We start from the raw sequence: 24,307 nt of genomic DNA, 5'->3' as shown, positions 1-24,307 counted from the left end.
ACCACCACCACTACCACCACCACTGCCACCACTACCACCACCACTGCCACCACTGCTGCCACTACTGCCACCACTACCACCACCACTGCCACCACTACCACTGTCACCACTGCCACCACCACCACTGCCACCACTACCACTGTCACCACTGCCACCACCACCACTGCCACCACTACCACTGCCACCACTGCCACCACTACTGCCACCACCACCACTGCCACCACTACCACTGCCACCACTACCACTGCCACCACCACCACTGCCACCACTACCACTGCCACCACTACCACTGCCACCACTACCACTGCCACCACCACCACTACCACTGCCACCACTGCCACCACTACCACTGCCACCACTGCTGCCACTACCACTGCCACCACTACTGCCACCACCACCACTGCCACCACTACCACTGCCACCACTGCCACCACTACCACTGCCACCACTACCACCACTACTGCCACCACCATCACTGCCACCACTACCACTGCCACCACTACCACCACTACCACTGCCACCACTACCACTGCCACCACTGCTGCCACTACCACTGCCACCACTACCACTGCCACCACCACTGCCACCACTACCACCACCACTACCACTGCCACCACTACTGCCACCACTACCACTACTGCCACCACTGCTGAAATATCCTCCCACTGACCACACGCCCTGCCACGCCTCCTGCCACCCGACGACACCTCTCCCCTCACCCGCCCGCCACCTCTACTCTCACCCACCACGAACCAGGAGGACCCTCACCCACCACACACCAGGTGTACCCTCACCCACCACCGACCAGGTGTACCCTCACCCACCACACACCAGGTGTACCCTCACCCACCACACACCAGGTGTACCCTCACCCACCACCGACCAGGTGTACTCTCACCCACCACACACCAAGTGTTCCCTCACCCATCACGGACCAGGTGGACCCTCATCCACCACCTCTACTCTCACCCACCACGGACCAGGTGTACTCTCACCCACCACCTCTACTCTCACCCGCCACGGACCAGGTGTATCCTCATCCACCATGGACCACGGTACCCTCACCCACCATGAGCCAGGTGTACTCTCACCCATCACACACATCAGGTGTACCCTCACCCATCACGGACCAGGTGGACCCTCATCCACCACCTCTACTCTCACCCACCACGGACCAGGTGTATCCTCATCCACCATGATCCACGTGTACACTCACCCACCATGACACAGATGTACTCTCACCCACCACGGACCAGGTGTACCCTCACCCATCACGGACCAGGTGTACTCTCACTCACCACGGACCAGGTGTACCCTCACCCATCACGGACCAGGTGTACTCTCACTCACCACAACCCAACACCTTTACTCTCACCCACCACGGACCAGGTGTACCCTCACCCACCATGGACCAGGTATACTCTCACCCACTACACACCAGGTGTACCCTCACTCACCACGGACCATATGTACTTTCACCCACCACGGACCAGGTGTACTCTCATCCACTACACACCAGGTGTACCCTCACTCACCACGGACCATATGTACTTTCACCCACCACGGACCAGGTGTACCCTCATCCACCACGGACCACGTGTCTCACCCACCATGAACCAGGTGAACTCTCACCCACCATAGACCAAGTGTACCCTCACCTACCATGGACCAGGTGTACCCTCACCCATCACGGACCAGGCGTACTCACCCGCCACGGACCAAGTGTAGCCTCACTCAACACGGACCAGATGTACTCTCACCTACCACTTGTACTCTCACCCGCCACGGACCAGGTGCATCCTCATCCATCACCAACTAGGTGTACTCTCACTCACCACGGACCAGGTGTACCCTCACCCATCACGGACCAGATGTACTCCCACCCACCACGGACCATGTGTACTCTCACCTACCATGGACCAGGTGTACTCTCACCCATCACGGACCAGGTGTACTCTCACCTACCATGAACCAGGTGTACTCTCACCCACCACGGACTAGGTGTACTCTCACCCACCATGGACCAGATGTACCCCTCACCCACCACGGACAAATGCACTCTCACCCATCACGGACCAGGTGTACTCTTACCCACCACGGACCAGGTGTATTTTCACTCACCAAAGGCCAGGTGTACCCTCATCCACCACAGACCAGGTGCATACTCATCAAACACGGACCAGGTGTATTCTCACCCACCACCTGTACTCACCCACCACGGACAAGGTGTACCCTCACCCACCACTGACCAGTTGCACACATCCACCACGGACCAGGTGTACTCTTACCCACCACGGACCAGGTGTACTCTCACCCACCACGGACCAGGTGTACTCTTACCCACCACGGACCAGATGTACTCTCACCCACCACGGACAGGGTGTACTCTCACCCACTACGGACCAGATGTACTCTTACCCACCACGGACCAGATGTACTCTCACCCACCACGGACAGGGTGTACTCTCACCCACCACGGACCAGATGTACTCTCACCCACCACGGACCAGATGTACTCTCACCCACCACGGACCAGGTGTACTCTCACCCACCACGGACCAGGTGTACTCTCACCCACCACGGACCAGATGTACTCTCACCCACCACGGACAGGGTGTACTCTCACCCACCAAGGACCAGGTGTACTCTCACCCACCACGGACCAGATGTACTCTCACCCATCACGGACAGGGTGTACTCTCACCCTCCACGGACCAGGTGTACTCTCACCCACCACGGACCAGGTGTACTCTCACCCACCACGGACCAGATGTACTCTCACCCACCACGGACAGGGTGTACTCTCACCCACCACGGACCAGGTGTACTCTCACCCACCACGGACCAGGTGTACTCTCATCCACCACGGACCAGATGTACTCTCACCCACCACGGACAGGGTGTACTCTCACCCACCACGGACCAGGTGTACTCTCACCCACCACGGACAGGGTGGACTCTCACCCACCACGGACCAGGTGTACTCTCACCCACCACGGACAGGGTGTACTCTCACCCACCACGGACCAGATGAACTCTCATCCACTACGGACCAGGTGTTCTCTCACCCACCACGGACAGGGTGTACTCTCACCCACCACGGACCAGGTGTACTCTCACCCACCACGGACCAGGTGTACTCTCACTCACCACGGACAGGGTGTACTCTCATCCACTACGGACCAGACGTACTCTCACCCACCACGGACCAGATGTACTCTCACCCACCACGGACCAGACGTAACCTCACCCACCACGGACCAGTCAAGCAACATCTACCACTCAAGCAACATCTACCAGTAACATCTACCACTCAAGCAACATCTACCAGTAACATCTACCACTCAAGCAACATCTACCACTAACATCTACCACTTAAGCAACATCTTCCACTAACATCTACCACTTAAGCAACATCTACCAGTAACATCTACCACTTAAGCAACATCTACCAGTAACATCTACCACTCAAGCAACATCTACCAGTAACATCTACCACTCAAGCAACATCTACCAGTAACATCTACCACTCAAGCAACATCTACCAGTAACATCTACCACTCAAGCAACATCTACCAGTAACATCTACCACTTAAGCAACATCTACCAGTAACATCTACCACTCAAGCAACATCTACCAGTAACATCTACCACTTAAGCAAGAAGCACATGTCTCACACGCGAACACAACACATCTCGTTGGGGAGGCCCGGGCCAGGCAGGCACGCGAACCCCCCCACACACCCCCCCCCCCCCACAAGGTCAGCAGCAGTCATGCACGTGACCTTGACAGCCTCACACACACACACACACACACACATGACCTGGCTGGCTGGGAGGTACATGTCCTTACACACCCATCACCTCCCACACACACACACACACACACACACACACACCTTCCTCTGTGTCACGTGTGTGTGTGTGTGTGTGTGTGGTGTGTGTGTGTGTGTGTGTGTGTGTGTGTGTGTGGACAGCCATGGACGCTCCACATTCCTCTGGGGTAATTGGCCTTCCAAGGCAGCCATGGGCCGGAAGTGGCATCTCTCTCTCTCTCTCTCTCTCTCTCTCTCTCTCTCTCTCTCTCTCTCTCTCTCTCTCTCTCTCTCTCTCTCTTCGTCAACAGGTTTTACGTACCGTGGATTGTGTACCGTAGACTGTACCGTAGATAGTGTACCGTAGACTGTACCGTGGATGGTGTACCGTAGGCTGTACCGTGGATGGTGTACCGTAGACTGTACTGTGGATGGTGTACCGTAGACTGTACCGTGCATGGTTTACCGTAGACTGTACCGTGGATGGTGTACCGTAGACTGTACCGTGGATTGTGTACCGTAGACTGTAATGTGGATTGTGTACCGTAGACTGTACCGTGGAGTGTGTACTGTAGACTATACTGTGGATAGTGTACCACAGACTGTCCCGTAGGCTGTACCGTAGATAGTGTACCGTAGGCTGTACCGTGGAGAGTACCGTGGACAGTGTACCGTGGAGGGTGTTAGCTCATCCTCCAGCAGTCATTCAGTTCGCCCTATCCACCATCACATCCTCCACTCTCCCCCCCCCCGGACCCGCTCCACTCCCATCCACAACTTTCTCACAACCTCCACCTTGACCCCAACCAGCCAGTGCATGAAGGACGTATGCCACACGAGACAATAACAACCCGCTGGTCCTATTATACCAACAGGAAGTGACTATACTGACCAGCGAACGGTAAAGTGATGACCACAGCCACGGATGGTCACACCCAGTGATGACCACAACCACGGACCGTCACACCCAGTGATGACCACAGCCACGGACCGTCACACCGCCCTGTGTGATGACCACAGCCACGGACCGTCACACCCAGTGATGACCACAGCCACGGACCGTCACACCCAGTGATGACCACAGCCACGGACCGTCACACCGCCCAGTGTGATGACCACAGCCACGGACCGTCACACCGCCCAGTGTGATGACCACAGCCACGGACCGTCACACCGCCCAGTGTGATGACCACAGCCACGGACCGTCACACCTCCCAGTGTGATGACCACAGCCACGGACCGTCACACCGCCCAGTGTGATGACCACAGCCACGGACCGTCACACCGCCCAGTGTGATGACCACAGCCACGGACCGTCACACCTCCCAGTGTGATGACCACAGCCACGGACCGTCACACCGCCCAGTGTGATGACCACAGCCACGGACCGTCACACCCAGTGATGACCACTGCCACGGACCGTCACACCGCCCAGTGTGATGACCACTGCCACGGACCGTCACACCTCCCTGTGTGATGACCACACCCACTGACCGTCACACCGCCCAGTGTGATGACCACTGCCACGGACCGTCACACCGCCCAGTGTGATGACCACAGCCACGGACCGTCACACCGCCCAGTGTGATGACCACAGCCACGGACCGTCACACCTCCCAGTGTGATGACCACAGCCACGGAGCGTCACACCTCCCTGTGTGATGACCACAGCCACGGACCGTCACACCGCCCAGTGATGACCACAGCCACGAACCGTCACACCTCCCAGTGTGATGACCACAGCCACGGACCGTCACACCCAGTGATGACCACAGCCACGGACCGTCACACCGCCCAGTGTGATGACCACAGCCACGGACCGTCACACCGCCCAGTGATGACCACAGCCACGGACCGTCACACCTCCCAGTGTGATGACCACAGCCACGGACCGTCACACCCAGTGATGACCACAGCCACGGACCGTCACACCTCCCTGTGTGATGACCACAGCCACGGACCGTCACACCTCCCAGTGTGATGACCACAGCCACGGACCGTCACACCTCCCTGTGTGATGACCACAGCCACGGACCGTCACACCTCCCTGTGTGATGACCACAGCCACGGACCGTCACAACCTTCCAGTGTGATGACCACAGCCACGGACCGTCACACCTCCCTGTGTGATCACCACAGCCACGGACCGTCACACCGCCCAGTGTGATGACCACAGCCACGGACCGTCACACCTCCCTGTGATGAACAGCCACGGACCGTCACACCTCCCAGTGTGATGACCACAGCCACGGACCGTCACACCTCCCTGTGTGATGACCACAGCCACGGACCGTCACACCTCCAGTGTGATGACCACAGCCACGGACCGTCACACCCAGTGATGACCACAGCCACGGACCGTCACACCTCCGTGTGATGACCACAGCCACGGACCGTCACACCGCCCAGTGTGATGACCACAGCCACGGACCGTCACACCTCCAGTGTGATGACCACAGCCACGGACCGTCACACCCAGTGATGACCACAGCCACGGACCGTCACACCCTCCCTCTGTGATGACCACAGCCACGGACCGTCACACCTCCCAGTGTGATGACCACAGCCACGGACCGTCACACCTCCCAGTGTGATGACCACAGCCACGGACCGTCACACCTCCCAGTGATGACCACAGCCACAGACCGTCACAACCTCCCAGTGTGATGACCACAGCCACGGACCGTCACACCGTGATGACCACAGCCACGGACCGTCACACCCAGTGATGACCACAGCCACGGACCGTCACACCGCCCAGTGTGATGACCAAAGCCACGGACCGTCACACCTGGGGTGGGTCTGGTCGAAGGGCAGGTACAGCTGGGGGGGGGGAGGGGTGACTATGGTCCTTGGGTAGGTCTGGTCGAGGGGGGGGGGGGGAGGTACAGTCTGGGTGACGACCAGAGCCGTGGGGGGTACGTCTGGTCGAGGGGGGGGGGGGCAGGTACAGTCTGGGTGACCCTGCTCCTCTTCTTCTCTTCTTCTTCCACCTCCTCCTCCTGCTCCTCTTCCCTCTCTTCCTCCTCTTCTTCCTCCTGCCCACCTGGTGGCCAACTGACCAACACAGCCAGCCACATATTCCTCCTCCAGTCTGGGAGCAGGTGTGTGTGTGGTAGCGAAGACCCCCCCAGTCTGGGAGGAGGTGTGTGTGTGGTAGCGAAGACCCCCCCAGTGTGGTAGCGAAGACCCCCCCCAGTCTGGGAGCAGGTGTGTGTGTGGTAGCGAAGACCTCCCCAGTCTGGGAGCAGGTGTGTGTGTGGTAGCGAAGACCCCCCCAGTCTGGGAGCAGGTGTGTGTGTGGTAGCGAAGACCCCCCCAGTCTGGAAGCAGGTGTGTGTGTGGTAGCGAAGACCCCCCCCAGTCTGGGAGCAGGTGTGTGTGTGGTAGCGAAGACCCCCCCCAGTCTGGAAGCAGGTGTGTGTGTGGTAGCGAAGACCCCCCCCAGTCTGTTCCAGACCAGAGGCCATGCCACCCAGGCTGACCAGCTGCTGTCCCGAGTCGACCTGGTGAACCAGGCAGGCTCCTGCTGTGACCTGGGACCTGCGGTGGAATGCCTGACCTGGGCACAGGTCTGGCAGGTGGCGGGTGTTGGCCCAGGTGGTGGCAAGATGGTCCTTGACAGATGGTGAAGCTTCCACCAGAGACAATATATATATATATATATATATATATATATATATATATATATATATATATATATATATATATATATATATATATATATATATATTATCCCTGGGGATAGGAGAGAAAGAATACTTGCCACGTATTCCCTGCGTGTCGTAGAAGGCGACTAAAAGGGGAGGGAGCCGGGGGGCTGGAAATCCTCCCCTCCTTTTTTTCATTTTCCAAAAGAAGGAATAGAGAAGGGGGCCAAGTGAGGATATTCCCTCTCAGGCTCAGTCATCAGTTCTTGGGTGCTACCTCGCCAATGCGGGAAACGGAGAGAGAGAGAGAGAGAGAGAGAGAGAGAGAGAGAGAGAGAGAGAGAGAGAGAGAGAGAGAGAGAGAGAGGTTGACCAGCATTAGGAAATTCACCTCCGCTTACCCAGTGCCATCTATTTATCTCTCTCGTATCTGAGCCAATAATAATAATAACAACAGTAAGATGGTGTTTATGTGGGTCGTGAAATATAAAAAAAACCACGACACAGGAATGGTTTATATATATACATATTATAGGATTATAAGACCAGGCCATAGTACTCAAGGGTCGTACCGTCGTGCTCTAGCGTCGTATCGTCGTGTTCAAGGGTCGTACCGTCGTGTTCAAGGGTCGTAACGTCGTACTCAAGGGTCGTACCGTCGTACTCAAGGGTCTCGTATCGTCGTGCTCAAGGGGTCGTACCGTCGTGCTCAAGTGTCGTAACGTCGTGTTCAAGGGTCGTATCGTCGTGCTCAAGGGTCGTACCGTCGTGCTCAAGGGTCGCACCGTCGTGTTCAAGAGGTCGCACCGTCGTGCTCAAGAGGTCGTACCGTCGTGTTCAAGAGGTCGTACCGTCGTGCTCAAGGGTCGTACCGTCGTACTCAAGGGTCGTACCGTCGTGCTCAATGGTCGTACCGTCGTGCTCAAGAGGTCGTACCGTCGTACTCAAGGGTCGCACCGTCGTGTTCAAGGGTCGTACCGTCGTGCTCAAGAGGTCGTACCGTCGTGCTCAAGAGGTCGTACCGTCGCGCTCAAGAGGTCGTACCGTCGTGCTCAAGGGTCGCACCGTCGTGTTCAAGGGTCGTACCGTCGTACTCAAGGGTCGTACCGTCGTGCTCAAGGGTCGTACCGTCGTGTTCAAGGGTCGTACCGTCGTGCTCAAGGGTCGTACCGTCGTGCTCAAGGGTCGTACCGTCATACTCAAGAGGTCGTACCGTCGTGTTCAAGAGGTCGTACCGTCGTGCTCGAGGTCGTACCGTCGTGCTCAAGAGGTCGTACCGTCGTACTCAAGAGGTCGTACCGTCGTGCTCAAGAGGTCGTACCGTCGTACTCAAGAGGTCGTACCGTCGTGCTCAAGAGGTCGTACCGTCGTACTCAAGAGGTCGTACCGTCGTACTCAAGAGGTCGTACCGTCGTGCTCAAGAGGTCGTACCGTCGTACTCAAGAGGTCGTACCGTCGTACTCAAGGGTCGTGGCGTTGACTGGAGAACCAGCTATGGATGCACCGGCAAACCCGTGAGTTCCGGGACCAGATGACGGAGATTCCAACTCAAACCCCCACCTGAAGGGAAGGGGAGAGCTCACCCCCACCCCACCACACACACACACACACACACACACACACACACACACACGCACACATGGCTTCCTCAACGAAAGGGGCATCACCGCGTCCTGGCAGAGGACCAGCAAGTTACGTCGTCGTCTTGGGACGCAAGGATGGTAGGGTCAGGACTGGTGCATCCCCCCCCCCAACCTCAACCCCCACAGGGGATTCACCGGCCATCCAGCAACCACAAAACCCCACAACCTCTCCCCCCGTGAAACCCCTGGCAACCTCACAACACAACCCCACCTCACCATACCTGGTGCCCAGTGCCTGGCACTAAACTTCCCCTTCCTCCCTCACCATCCAAGCCACGCCGTAAACATCACTCCTCACTCACGTATGGAAACCCTCGCCCTTGCCTCATGGCTCAGCGCCTAACCCTCACAATTCTCCCAATTAAACACGGCGTTGTGAAAATACATTTACCTGGCAATAACCAGACAAGCGCTAGATAATAACCGACTTCTCAACCAAGTCTTGAACTCCACTCCATCAAGGACATTCCAATGTGAAACTACACTCCCTAGGTATACACGGGTCACACTTTCTCGTGTGTTGTGTGCTGGACGTCAGCGATCTCCCCAATATTACAGACATCAATTCAACACATCTCATGACCCCACTCACGCCCAAGAGGTAAACTTTCCAAAACCCACAAGACATTGAACACTTACCTCATAAAGATGTGGACGTGGCCGACTTCCATGGCGCTGCGGGAAAGCCCCCAGCTGAAGGCGATCCTGAAGAAGGAAAATATATTGTTAACACCATCACCAAATCTAATTTGCCTCACAGTGAACAGTCTACTGGCCCATCTACTCACTATTCTCAGCTTCCCCTAAGATAAGGTTAGGTATTCTATTCTCATATCCCTTGACCCACCTTAACTCAAGGCTGACCTAATGAACACCTCAAGGTTGACCTAAAGAACAGCTCAAGGTTGACCTAAAGAACACCTCAAGGTTGACCTAAAGAACAGCTCAAGGTTGACCTAAAGAACACCTCAAGGTTGACCTAAAGAACACCTCAAGGTTGACCTAAAGAACACCTCAAGGTTGACCTAAAGAACACCTCAAGGTTGACCTAAAGAACACCTCAAGGTTGACCTAAAGAACAGCACAAGGTTGACCTAAAGAACAGCACAAGGTTGACCTAAAGAACAGCACAAGGTTGACCTAAAGAACACCTCAAGGTTGACCTAAAGAACAGCACAAGGTTGACCTAAAGAACAGCACAAGGTTGACCTAAAGAACAGCACAAGGTTGACCTAAAGAACATCTCAAGGTTGACCTAAAGAACATCTCAAGGCGGACCTAAAGAACACCTCAAGGCTGACCTAAAGAACACCTCAAGAGTACTGGAGTGCCACTCAGTATACAACCTCAAGGGTACGTCCAGCAGGGGGGAGGGGGGGGTGGTAAGGGGGCGTCATGCACGAAGCCCAGGGTCAAAGAGAGCGAGGTTGAGGGCGAGGTTGAGGGCGAGGTTGAGGGCGAGGTTGAGGGCGAGGTTGAGGGCTGAGGGGGGGGAATTGACAATTTCAGTAGACCATTACGTACTTTGTCCCCCAAAACTTGTATTCCAGGACAAAGAGAAGAAGGCCGTGGCTCCACCACATGCTGTACCCTAGTCTTGGAGTCGAACAAAAGGGGTTCATTGAAGGGGAGGAGGGTAGGGGAATGGGAGGGAGGGAGTCAGGAGGGAGTCCTTCCCTCCCTCTCTATACAAACAAAGGAGGGAAGGTGGTTCGACCAGGAGGTGGGTCTGGCTGGTCGGGCAGCGCAGGTGGAGAGGGAGGGAGGGAGGGAAGGTGAGGGAGGGAGGGAGGGAGGGAAGGTGAGGGAGGGAGGAAGGTGAGGGAGGGAGGGAGGGGAGTGCGTCTCCCGCGTGTGCAACTTTGGGGGATTATATTTTGGCCTGGCGGAGGCCTGGTGACGCAGTGCTAGCCGAGGCGCACGAGGAGCAGGACACGTCTGTGGCAGTTAACTTGACGGCAGCAGCTGGGAGAGCGGTACAGCACAAGCCATGAGCTGGGTCGTTCATGCGGTGAGTCTCCACATCATGCACGGCCCGGGGGCCCAACCCACTGCACCCCCTTGGCCTCTCCTCACACTAGCGTTCTTGTACAGTCGTTCATACTAGTGGCCCGTGTTATACTGAAAACAATGTCTATAGTTTATATATATATATATATATATATATATATATATATATATATATATATATATATATATATATATATGTGGAGAGAATGAGTGAGGAGGAAAGATTGAACAAGAGGATATATGTGTCAGAGGTGGAGGGGACAAGGAGAAGCGAGAAAGATTTTGAGCGATCGGGAGGGTGAAAGGCGTGCAAGGAAGAGAGTGAATTGGAATAATGTGGTATACCGGGGTCGACGTGCTGTCAATGGATTGAACCAGGGCATGTGAAGCGTCTGGGGTAAACCATGGAAAGTTCTGTGGGGCCTGGATGTGGAAAGGGAGCTGTGGTTTCGGTGCATTATACATGACAGCTAGAGACTGAGTGTGGCCTTTGTTGTCTATTTCTCTGGCGCTACCTCGCTGAAGTGGGGGGTAGCGATGCCGTTTCCTGTGAGGCGGGGTAGCGACAGAAATGGATGAAGGCTGCAAGTATGAATATGTATATATGTATGTGTCATGCGTATGTATATGTGTGAATATGTTTATATGCTGATACGTATATGCATGAATATGTGCGTATACAAAATATATATATATATATATATATATATATATATATATATATATATATATATATATATATATATACACCAATGTAAGGTACATGACTTCAACCTCAGTGTGGTTTTGGGTCAACTATGTGACCTTGATGACCTGAGGACACTATGGTTATAATGACAGTATTCAGGTGTTTAACCCCCCACCCCCCCCCACAACCCCACACCCCACAGCGTGGGGGAGGTGGTTTCTACAGGCAGTGAAACCATATCACACAGGGTGAAGACCCAGGGAAAATAATATAATCTAATGATTTTTGTAAGGTAATTCAACCCATGTTTAAGTCACAAGGTTATACCTCAAGGCAACGATAATATCTATTTCAAAATCAAAACTGGTCGTCAGATGGTCTTCAGTCTGCAAGACGGAAATTATCTGGTCTTGCCAGGGTGGTGTTTGGGAGGTCTTCTACCCCCCACAGCTGGGTCTGGCACCTTACCTTACGATGGTTTGGGAGGTCTTCTACCCCCCACAGCTGGGTCTGGCACCTTACCTTACCTTACGATGGTTTGGGAGGTCTTCTACCCCCACAGCTGGGTCTGGCACCTTACCTTACGATGGTTTGGGAGGTCTTCTACCCCCCACAGCTGGGTCTAGCACCTTACCTTACCTTACGATGGTTTGGGAGGTCTTCTGCCCTAACAGCTGGGTCTGGCACCTTACCTTACCTTACGATGGTTTGGGAGGTCTTCTGCCCTAACAGCTGGGTCTGGCACCTTACCTTACCTTACGATGGTTTGGGAGGTCTTCTACCCCCACAGCTGGGTCTGGCACCTTACCTTACGATGGTTTGGGAGGTCTCCTACCCCCACAGCTGGGTCTGGCACCTTACCTTACCTTACGTATACCTTACGATGGTTTGGGAGGTCTTCTACCCCCCACACAGGTCCGTCTAGAACCAGAGAGAGAGAGAGAGAGAGAGAGAGAGAGAGAGAGAGAGAGAGAGAGATCTACGTATGATGTAGTAGAAAAAAAGTTAGCAATCTGGATATGAATCACCCAAGACATCTACACACACACACACACACACACACACTGTGGTTTCCATGTTCTCTGCCATCAGAGGAGTGTGGGTTCGAATCCCAGGTCATCTAAGGACTTCAAGGGGGGGGGGGGCTGACCCCATCTTAAATCCAACACCACTTTACTTGACGTGTTCTGTTATCTGGTGTGGACGAGATGATGAGGTTGTGGGAGGGGGGGGGGGGGTGAGGTCCATCTGGGGGGGCGGGGGGGGGGGGGGGTCCATCTGGGGGGCGGGGGGTACATCTGGGGGGGAGGGGGGCACATCTTGTCATACTGCAAAGTATCGCATGACCTGCACAAAGACCAGGTCATGACCTGCACGAAGACCAGGTCATGCGTGGTGTGTGTGTAGGTCAGGACTGGTGTGTGTTTGTGCAGGTCATAAGTGGCGTATGTGTGTGTGTGTGTAGGTCATGAGTGGCGTGTGTGTGTGTGTGTGTATGTGTGTGTGTTTGTGTAGGTCATGAGTGGCGTGTGTGTGTGTGTGTGTGTGTGTGTGTGTGTGTGTGTATGTGTGTGTGTGTGTGTGTGTGTGTGTGTGTGTGTGTGTGTGTGTGTGTGTAAGCAACCAGCACAGGACATGAGGGTGGGTGGTGACCAATGACGCTGGTGGCTGCCCCCCCCCCTTCCCCCGCCCCCCCATCATCACACCTAACCCAGCAGCTGACTGCAGCCCACCACCCACCCACCGTCACATCCTGTCCCATTATGACCCGAGTGCCAGCGCCCTCTCCCACGCCTGCGTGGCGACCTGCATGGCGACCTGCATGGCGACCTGCTCGCATGACCGGGGGTTAGGTAGACCTCAGGTCGCCAGGGCAGGTCACAGGTCAGGGCTACAGGCCACTCGAGGCCGGCAGACGAGGCCAGGTGGGAAGGGCCCCCTCCCTCCCATGTCTCTGGGTGGCAAGTGAGGGACGTCTGAGTTAGGGCTTAACTTCCTATTAGAATTAAGGGCAGATCAGGGCGAGGACACACACCTCAGGGGAGATCAGGGCGAGGACACACACCTCAGGGGAGATCAGGGCGAGGACACACACCTCAGGGGAGATCAGGGCGAGGACACACCTCAGGGGAGATCAGGGCGAGGACACACACCTCAGGGGAGATCAGGGCGAGGACACACACCTCAGGGGAGATCAGGGCGAGGACACACACCTCAGGGGAGATCAGGGCGAGGACACACACCTCAGAGGAGATCAGGGCGAGGACACACACCTCAGGGGAGATCAGGGCGAGGACACACACTTCAGGGGAGATCAGGGTGAGGACACACACTTCAGGGGAGATCAGGGCGAGGACACACACCTCAGGGGAGACCAGGGCGAGGACACACACTTCAGGGGAGATCAGGGCGAGGACACATACCTCAGGGGAGACCAGGGCGAGGACACAACTCGTGTAATCCACAACTGATACACGGATCACTTCGAGTCTGTCAACAAGTCACACCTCACTCTTCTCTCTTCCATGGTGGACAAATTCAATGCCCCTAAACATTCCCTGTAATTCGGCCCTTTATCTTGCATCATCTTTGTTGTCCTCCTCTGGACCTTCTCTATTAGCTCTATCTGCTTCTTTGGAGACATCGACCGACCCTGAGAAGCATATCCCACGTCTGTGCCGTCTGTAAGGACGTGAACACCTTGAAGAACATCTCATCATCTACGTACCTGTACGTAGTTCATGCGCCTCGCTGTTCTCCTAAGGAAGGGACGCTAGGGATAGGTCAAGGGCCAACTTCAGCCCCCCGCTCCAAGGTCCCTCTTCTCACAGTCACAGATTCCTACATCTCACTTCCTACAAGATAATAGTCCCATCCAGGTCTCCTTCCAGTGTCTTATCTCCAATATTCTACATTCACTTGGGTGGCATATCATCAACAACCGTGTGCCGGGCCGACTTTGGACTTTGCCTAGGTCCCCTTGTCAGTCTGTGCACTCCCTCGGTGATTTCCCCCTCGACCTTGGCACCTCCGACAATCATGCAGGAGTCCAGTCCTTCCGGCAAGCCATCAAGGAAAGCGACTAACCCTGCAACACGCCAGTGGTGCCCTCAACCAACCATGGTATCCTCCGCCACGCATCCTCTTCCCTCACACCCAGATAACCTTATGTCCATCGAAGGATTCTCTTCCTCATCCTTCCAGAGGATCGAACCCTGTGTGTACTGGTCCGCTGCCAGAGTCCTGGTCTTGCCTCATTAATGTCTTGTCTTACTACGAGTGTGAATTCCTACAACGAGCGTCGCTTGGCTCATAACCGGAGCTACCCAGAGCAGATCCCGCGACACAAACGTCATGTACACTCAGAGAAGGAGGTGGCATATCGGTCCGTCCTTCGCCCCACTCGCTCCTTCACCTCCCTGTGGCGTTTCCTGACACACAGAGCCGTGCACCTGATGCAGGCCTGGCGACCAGAGGCCCACAGAGGCCTAGGTGAGCTTCCCCCTCGTCGATGGTGAGAATCAGACAAAATGTTGACGAAAGTTTTTCGACATGGGGCCCAGGGAACTAAGTAAATACAACCTAATAATAATAATGATAATGATAAATGATTTATGAAGATAACTGTGGCCAAAAGACTGAAAATATAGAGCAAAAATTATATACACAATATAGACTTTATATACTGGGAAGTGGACTGAATGTAGACAGCCTCTGTATCAATCACAGTGGGGCCTGGGAGCACAGTGATGCTTCACGACAAGTGGCTGGGACGAGGCTGTTCTCGTGGTCAGCTGCGATGGGCTCGATGTGGTTGTGGTGTCGGGCTGTAACTTGGGGACGAGGGATCTATATTGGCAGGAAATGAGGGTGGCGGGGATGGTGTAAGAGCTTCATCCCCCACAACTGCTGGACGAGGTTACAGATGATGGCTGGGAGAGCCAGGGGGACACCAGTGGGTTTAGTGACTTTATTTGGTGGTGTAAGAGGGACCCATGTGATGTTTTACAGTCCATTTCTTACAACTCTTTTAGTGGCCCTTGTGGTGTGGTGGGTAAGGAGGAGGAAGAGGAAGAAGAGGAAGAGGAAGAAGAGGAAGAGGAGGAGGAGGAGGAGGAAGAAGAGGAGAAGGAACACACGTGAGTCGGGGCAGGAAGCCCAGATGTCTTTTAAGTCTACGACGAATTTTTACGAGCGACATTTTGCGACATCTTGCGTGTGTTTTGGTGTCGCTGCTGCTCACCACACGCAGCTGAACTGGTCGTCCTTAGGTGACATGCAAAGGGGGTGCTTGCTGGACTGATCCTATGCTGGACGGGCTGAGGGATAGTGCTGGACAGTGAGGAGGGGGAGATAGGTGCTGGTATCAGTCCTGGGCTGGGGCGATGCTGTCGCGAGGGATGTTATCTCTCTTCGAACTGGGTTATCATAACACATGTTATCTCACCTTATCTCTCTTCGAACTGTGTTATCATAAACATATACTTTACGATGGTTTGGGAGGTCTTCTACCCCCACAGCTGGGTCTGAGACCTAACCCTACCTTACGTATACCTTACGATGGTTTGGAGGTCTTCTACCCCCACAGCTGGGTCTGGCACTTACCTTACCTTACGTATACCTTACGATGGTTTGGAGGTCTTCTACCCCCACAGCTGGGTCTGGCACCTACCTTACCTTACGATGGTTTGGAGGTCTTCTACCCCCACAGCTGGGTCTGGCACCTACCTTACCTTACGTATACCTTACGATGGTTTGGAGGTCTTCTACCCCCACAGCTGGGTCTGGCACCTACCTTACCTTACGTATACCTTACGATGGTTTGGAGGTCTTCTACCCCCACAGCTGGGTCTGGCACCTTACCTTACCTTACGTATACCTTACGATGGTTTGGAGGTCTTCTACCCCCACAGCTGGGTCTGGCACCTTACCTTACCTTACGATGGTTTGGAGGTCTTCTACCCCCACAGCTGGGTCTGGCACCTACCTTACCTTACGTATACCTTACGATGGTTTGGAGGTCTTCTACCCCCACAGCTGGGTCTGGCACCTTACCTTACCTTACGATGGTTTGGAGGTCTTCTACCCCCACAGCTGGGTCTGGCACCTTACCTTACCTTACGTATACCTTACGATGGTTTGGAGGTCTTCTACCCCCACAGCTGGGTCTGGCACCTTACCTTACCTTACGATGGTTTGGAGGTCTTCTACCCCCACAGCTGGGTCTGGCACCTTACCTTACCTTACGTATACCTTACGATGGTTTGGAGGTCTTCTACCCCCACAGCTGGGTCTGGCACCTACCTTACCTTACGTATACCTTACGATGGTTTGGAGGTCTTCTACCCCCACAGCTGGGTCTGGCACCTACCTTACCTTACGTATACCTTACGATGGTTTGGGAGGTCTTCTACCCCCACAGCTGGGTCTGGCACCTTACCTTACGATGTTTGGGAGGTCTTCTACCCCCACAGCTGGGTCTGGCACCTACCTTACCTTACGTATACCTTACGATGGTTTGGAGGTCTTCTACCCCCACAGCTGGGTCTGGCACCTACCTTACCTTACGATGGTTTGGAGGTCTTCTACCCCCACAGCTGGGTCTGGCACCTTACTTACGATGGTTTGGAGGTCTTCTACCCCCACAGCTGGGTCTGGCACTTACCTTACCTTACGTATACCTTACGATGGTTTGGGAGGTCTTCTACCCCCACAGCTGGGTCTGGCACCTTACCTTACGATGTTTGGGAGGTCTTCTACCCCCACAGCTGGGTCTGGCACCTTACTTACGATGGTTTGGAGGTCTTCTACCCCCACAGCTGGGTCTGGCACTTACCTTACCTTACGTATACTTTACGATGGTTTGGGAGGTCTTCTACCCCCACAGCTGGGTCTGGCACCTACCTTACCTTACGATGTTTGGGAGGTCTTCTACCCCCACAGCTGGGTCTGGCACTTACCTTACCTTACGTATACCTTACGATGGTTTGGGAGGTCTTCTACCCCCACAGCTGGGTCTGGCACCTTACCTTACCTTACGATGGTTTGGAGGTCTTCTACCCCCACAGCTGGGTCTGGCACTTACCTTACCTTACGATGGTTTGGGAGGTCTTCTACCCCCACAGCTGGGTCTGGCACCTTACCTTACCTTACGATGGTTTGGAGGTCTTCTACCCCCACAGCTGGGTCTGGCACTTACCTTACCTTACGTATACTTTACGATGGTTTGGAGGTCTTCTACCCCCACAGCTGGGTCTGGCACCTACCTTACCTTACGTATACCTTACGATGGTTTGGGAGGTCCTTCTACCCCCACAGCTGGGTCTGGCACCTTACTTACGATGGTTTGGAGGTCTTCTACCCCCACAGCTGGGTCTGGCACCTTACCTTACGATGGTTTGGAGGTCTTCTACCCCCACAGCTGGGTCTGGCACCTACCTTACCTTACGTATACCTTACGATGGTTTGGAGGTCTTCTACCCCCACAGCTGGGTCTGGCACCTTACCTTACCTTACGATGTTTGGGAGGTCTTCTACCCCCACAGCTGGGTCTGGCACTTACCTTACCTTACGATGGTTTGGAGGTCTTCTACCCCCACAGCTGGGTCTGGCACCTACCTTACCTTACGTATACCTTACGATGGTTTGGAGGTCTTCTACCCCCACAGCTGGGTCTGGCACCTACCTTACCTTACGTATACCTTACGATGGTTTGGGAGGTCCTTCTACCCCCACAGCTGGGTCTGGCACCTTACCTTACCTTACGATGTTTGGGAGGTCTTCTACCCCCACAGCTGGGTCTGGCACCTTACCTTACCTTACGATGGTTTGGAGGTCTTCTACCCCCACAGCTGGGTCTGGCACCTTACCTTACGATGGTTTGGAGGTCTTCTACCCCCACAGCTGGGTCTGGCACCTTACCTTACCTTACGATGGTTTGGGAGGTCTTCTACCCCCACAGCTGGGTCTGGCACTTACCTTACCTTACGATGTTTGGGAGGTCTTCTGCCCTAACAGCTGGGTCTGGCACCTTACCTTACCTTACGTATACCTTACGATGGTTTGGAGGTCTTCTACCCCCACAGCTGGGTCTGGCACTTACCTTACCTTACGTATACTTTACGATGGTTTGGGAGGTCTTCTACCCCCACAGCTGGGTCTGGCACCTTACCTTACCTTACGATGGTTTGGAGGTCTTCTACCCCCACAGCTGGGTCTGGCACCTACCTTACCTTACGTATACTTTACGATGGTTTGGGAGGTCTTCTACCCCCACAGCTGGGTCGGGGCACCTTACCTTTACGATGTTTGGGAGGTCTTCTACCCCCACAGCGGGTCTGGCTTTTTACCTTACCTTACGAGGGGTTTGGGAGGTCTTCTACCCCCACAGCTGGGCCCTGGCACCCTTACCTTCCCTTAACGATGGTTTGGGAGGTCTTCTCCCCCCACGGGCTGGGCCCCTGGAAACCTTCCCTTACGAGGGTTTGGGGAGGTCTTCTACCCCCAAAACTGGGTCTGGCACCTTACCTTACATTTTAACCCCCCCCGGGGGTTCCCCTTTATTTACAAAGGTTTGGGGTCTTCTACCCCCACGGGCTGGGTCTGGCCCCTTTTCCCTTTTGGGGGTTTTAACCCCCCTTCCACCTTCCCTTGGTTTTTGGGGAAAGGTCTTCTACCCCCACAGTTTGGGTCGGCACCTTACCTTCCCCGAGGGTTTGGGAGGTTTTCTACCCCCACGGGCTGGGTCTGGCACCTTTCCCTTTAACGATGTTTGGGAGGTCTTCTACCCCCCAGCGGGGTCTGGAAACCTTACCTTACGAGGGGTTTGGGGGGTTCTTCTCCCCCCCAAAAGCTGGGTCTGGCACCTTCCCTTCCCGATGGTTTGGGGGGTCTTCCCCCCAAACAGCTGGGTCGGCACCTTACCTTCCCTTTTTTTCCCCCCGTTTACCTTATTACGAGGGTTTTGGGAGGTCTTCTCCCCCCACAGCGGGGTCGGAACCTTACCTTACTTTTGGGAATTTCAACGCGGGTTGGTTTTTGGGGGGGTTTCTTCTACCCCCCACACGGGTTTTCAAAAAAAAACCAAGAGGGGAGGAAAGGGGGGAAAGAGGGGGAAAAAGGTTTCCCCCCCAAGGGGGGTTTGGAAAAATTAAACCACTTCCTTGATTTTTGGAATCCCCCCCCAAGCCTCACCACCACAACCACCCCCACACCCCCCTTTACCACATTTTTGGGGCTTTCCCCCACAGCTGGGTTGGGTTTTTTTCGAATCCCCCAGGTTTTTGGGAGGCTTCCCCCCCGGGGGGTCCGGAACCCCTTACTTTTAAATCCAACCCCCCACTTTATCCCTTACCTTACGTTACTTTCGTTGGGTTTGGGGGGTTTTTCCCCCCGGGGGGGGGGGGGGTTTGGGCATTCCATTCGGGGGGGGGGGGTCCAACAGGGGGGGGGGGTCCTTCCTTGGGGGGGGGGGTCCCCCCCCAACGGGGTCCCCCTTCCACAGTTTATCTTCTCCCCCCAAAAAAGCCGGTTCAATTTTGGAAATCCTCCCCAAGCCGGGTTCATTCCTTAGTTTTTGGGGGAAGGTTTCAACACGGTTTTCTAAAACCCAGGGAAAGGGAGGGGTCTGTATGTGTGGGTTAAAAAAATTTGGCTTGGTTGAAAAAAGTTTGTGGTTTTTTGTTTTGTGGGAGGGGGGGGTTTCAATGGATCTGGGTTGGGGGGGGGGGGGGGTGGGTTCTGGGGGGGGGGGGGGAATTTGTATATAAAATTTGGTGTGGCCAGGTCATGATGGCCGGTTGTGGGGGCTGGTTTTTGTTTTGTGTTAGGTATGAGTGGGTGTGTGGGGTGTGTGGGGTGTGTGTTGTGTGGTGTGTGTGTGTGTGGGGTGTGTGTGTGTTTTTGAGGGGGTGTGTGTGTGTGGGGGTGTGGTGTGTGTTTTGTGTGTGTAAGCAACCAGCACAGGACATGAGGGTGGGGGGTGACCAATGACGCTGGTGCCCCCCCCTTCCCCCGCCCCCCCCCCCATCATCACACCTAACCCAGCAGCTGACTGCAGCCCATCCACCCACCCACCCACCCACCCACCGTCACATCTGTCCCATTATGACCCGAGTGCCAGCGCCCTCTCCCACGCCTGCGTGGCGACCTGCATGGCGACCTGCATGGTGACCTGCTCGCATGACGGGGGTTAGGTAGACCTCAGGTCGCCAGGGCAGGTCACAGGTCAGGGCGACAGACCACTCGAGGCCGGCAGACGAGGCCAGGTGGGAAGGGCCCACTCCCTCCCATGTCTCTGGGTGGCAAGTGAGGGACGTCTGAGTTAGGGCTTAACTTCCTATTAGAATTAAGGGCAGATCAGGGCGAGGACACACACCTCAGGGGAGATCAGGGCGAGGACACACACCCCAGGGCAGATCAGGGCGAGGACACACACCTCAGGGCAGATCAGGGCGAGGACACACACCTCAGGGGAGATCAGGGCGAGGAGACACACACCTCAGGGGAGATCAGGGCGAGGACACACACCTCAGGGCAGATCAGGGCGAGGACACATACCTCAGGGGAGATCAGGGCGAGGACACACACCTCAGGGCAGATCAGGGCGAGGACACACACCTCAGGGGAGATCAGGGCGAGGACACATACCTCAGGGGAGATCAGGGCGAGGACACACTCCTCAGGGGAGATCAGGGCGAGGACACACACCTCAGGGGAGATCAGGGCGAGGACACATACCTCAGGGGAGATCAGGGCGAGGACACACTCCTCAGGGGAGATCAGGGCGAGGACACATACCTCAAGGGAGATCAGGGCGAGGACACACTCCTCAGGGGAGATCAGGGCGAAGACACACCTCAGGGGAGATCAGGGCGAGGACACACACCCCAGGGCAGATCAGGGCGAGGACACACACCTCAGGGCAGATCAGGGCGAGGACACACACCTCAGGGCAGATCAGGGCGAAGACACACCTCAGGGGAGATCAGGGCGAGGACACACACCCCAGGGCAGATCAGGGCGAGGACACACACCTCAGGGCAGATCAGGGCGAGGACACACACCTCAGGGCAGATCAGGGCGAGGACACACACCCCAGGGCAGATCAGGGCGAGGACACACACCTCAGGGGAGACCAGGGCGAGGACACACACCTCAGAGGAGACCAGGGCGAGGACAAACACACCTCAGGGGAGATCAGGGCGAGGACACACACCTCAGGGGAGATCAGGGCGAGGACACACACCTCAGGGGAGATCAGGGCGAGGACACATATCACAGGGGAGATCAGGGCGAGGACACACACCTCAGGGGAGATCAGGGCGAGGACACAAACCTCAGGGGAGATCAGGGCGAGGACACACACACACCTCAGGGGAGATCAGGGCGAGGACACATACCTCAGGGGAGATCAGGGCGAGGACACACCTCAGGGGAGATCAGGGCGAGGACACACACCTCAGGGGAGATCAGGGCGAGGACACATACCTCAGGGGAGATCAGGGCGAGGACACAAACCTCAGGGGAGATCAGGGCGAGGACACACACACTTCAGGGGAGATCAGGGCGAGGACACAACTCGTGTAATCCACAACTGATACACGGATCACTTCGAGTCTGTCAACAAGTCACACCTCACTCTTCTCTCTTCCATGGTGGACAAATTCAATACCCCTAAACATTCCCTGTAATTCGGCCCTTTATCTTGCACCATCTTTGTTGTCCTCCTCTGGACCTTCTCTATTAGCTCTATCTGCTTCTTTGGAGACAGCGACCGACCCTGAGAAGCATATCCCACGTCTGTGCCGTCTGTAAGGGCGTGAACACCTTGAAGAACATCTCATCATCTACGTACCTGTACGTAGTTCATGCGCCTCGCTGTTCTCCTAAGGAAGGGACGCTAGGGATGGGTCAAGGGCCAACTTCAGCCCCCCGCTCCAAGGTCCCTCTCCTCACAGTCACAAATTCCTACATCTCACTTCCTACAAGATAATAGTCCCATCCAGGTCTCCTTCCAGTGTCTTATCTCCAGTATTCTACATTCACTTGGGTGGCATATCATCAACAACCGTGTGCCGGGCCGACTTTGGACTTTGCCTAGGTCCCCTTGTCAGTCTGTGCACTCCCTCGGTGATTTCCCCCTCGAGCTTGGCACCTCCGACAATCATGCAGGAGTCCAGTCCTTCCGACAAGCCATCAAGGAAACCGATTAACCCTGCAACACGCCAGTGGTGCCCTCAACCATGGTATCCTCGGCCACGCATCCCCTTCCCTCACACCCAGATAACCTTATGTCCATCGAAGGATTCTCTTCCTCATCCTTCCAGAGGATCGAACCCTGTGTGTACTGGTCCGCTGCCAGAGTCCTGGTCTTGCCTCATTAATGTCTTGTCTTAGTACGAGTGTGAATTCCTACAACGAGCGTCGCTTGGCTCATAAACGGAGCTACCCAGGGCAGATCTCGCGACACAAACGTCATGTACACTCAGAGAAGGAGGTGGCATATCGGTCCGTCCTTCGCCCCACTCGCTCCTTCACCTCCCTGTGGCGTTTCCTGACACACAGAGCCGTGCACCTGATGCAGGCCTGGCGACCAGAGGCCCACAGAGGCCTAGGTGAGCTTCCCCCTCGTCGATGGTGAGAATCAGACAAAATGTTGACGAAAGTTTTTCGACATGGGGCCCAAGGAACTAAGTGAATACAACCTAATAATAATAAGGATAATGATAAATGATTTATGAAGATAACTGTGGCCAAAAGACTGAAAATATAGAGCAAAAATTATATACACAATATAGACGTTATATACTGGGAGATGGACTGAATGTAGACAGCCTCTGTATCAATCACAGTGGGGCCTGGGAGCACAGTGATGCTTCACGACAAGTGGCTGGGACGAGGCTGTTCTCGTGGTCAGCTGCGATTGGCTCGATGTGGTTGTGGTGTCGGGCTGTAACTTGGGGACGAGGGATCTATATTGGCAGGAAATGAGGGTGGCGGGGATGGTGTAAGAGCTTCATCCCCCACAACTGCTGGACGAGGTTACAGATGATGGCTGGGAGAGAGCCAGGGGGACACCAGTGGGTTTAGTGACTTTATTTGGTGGTGTAAGAGGGACCCATGTGATGTTTTACAGTCCATTTTCTACAACTCTTTTAGTGGCCCTTGTGGTGTGGTGGGTAAGGAGGAGGAAGAGGAAGAAGAGGAAGAGGAAGAAGAGGAAGAGGAGGAGGAGGAGGAGGAGGAAGAAGAGGAGAAGGAACACACGTGAGTCGGGGCAGGAAGCCCAGATGTCTTTTAAGTCTACGACGAATTTTTACGAGCGACATTTTGCGACATCTTGCGTGTGTTTTGGTGTCGCTGCTGCTCACCACACGCAGCTGAACTGGTCGTCCTTAGGTGACATGCAAAGGGGGTGCTTGCTCGACTGATCCTATGCTGGACGGGCTGAGGGATAGTGCTGGACAGTGAGGGGGGGATAGGTGCTGGTATCCATCCTGC

At 55.0% G+C, this 24,307-nt stretch overlaps 1 protein-coding gene and 1 long non-coding RNA gene across 2 annotated transcripts in view; one reads left to right on the top strand and one right to left on the bottom strand.

Annotated features, from left to right (window-relative positions):
* The window catches only part of LOC139763729 (uncharacterized), an 81,896-nt gene that overhangs the window by 22,410 nt on the left and 35,179 nt on the right, over positions 1-24,307 (bottom strand). The window contains exon 2 of the long non-coding RNA XR_011716224.1: positions 9,748-9,813. This is a non-coding gene — a long non-coding RNA (uncharacterized lncRNA). The remainder of the gene's footprint in view (positions 1-9,747; positions 9,814-24,307) is intronic.
* Positions 10,974-24,307, top strand: part of LOC139763664 (uncharacterized) — a 46,928-nt gene continuing 33,594 nt past the window's right edge. The window contains exon 1 of the mRNA XM_071689962.1: positions 10,974-11,119. Coding sequence (XP_071546063.1) covers positions 11,099-11,119 — 21 coding nt within the window. The 5' untranslated portion in view covers positions 10,974-11,098. The remainder of the gene's footprint in view (positions 11,120-24,307) is intronic.

The sequence above is a fragment of the Panulirus ornatus genome, chromosome 47 (genome assembly GCF_036320965.1).
Source record: "Panulirus ornatus isolate Po-2019 chromosome 47, ASM3632096v1, whole genome shotgun sequence".
Lineage (NCBI taxonomy): Eukaryota > Metazoa > Arthropoda > Malacostraca > Decapoda > Palinuridae > Panulirus > Panulirus ornatus.
Note: the sequence above shows the minus strand (reverse complement) of the source record. Positions and strands in the feature narration are given on the sequence as shown.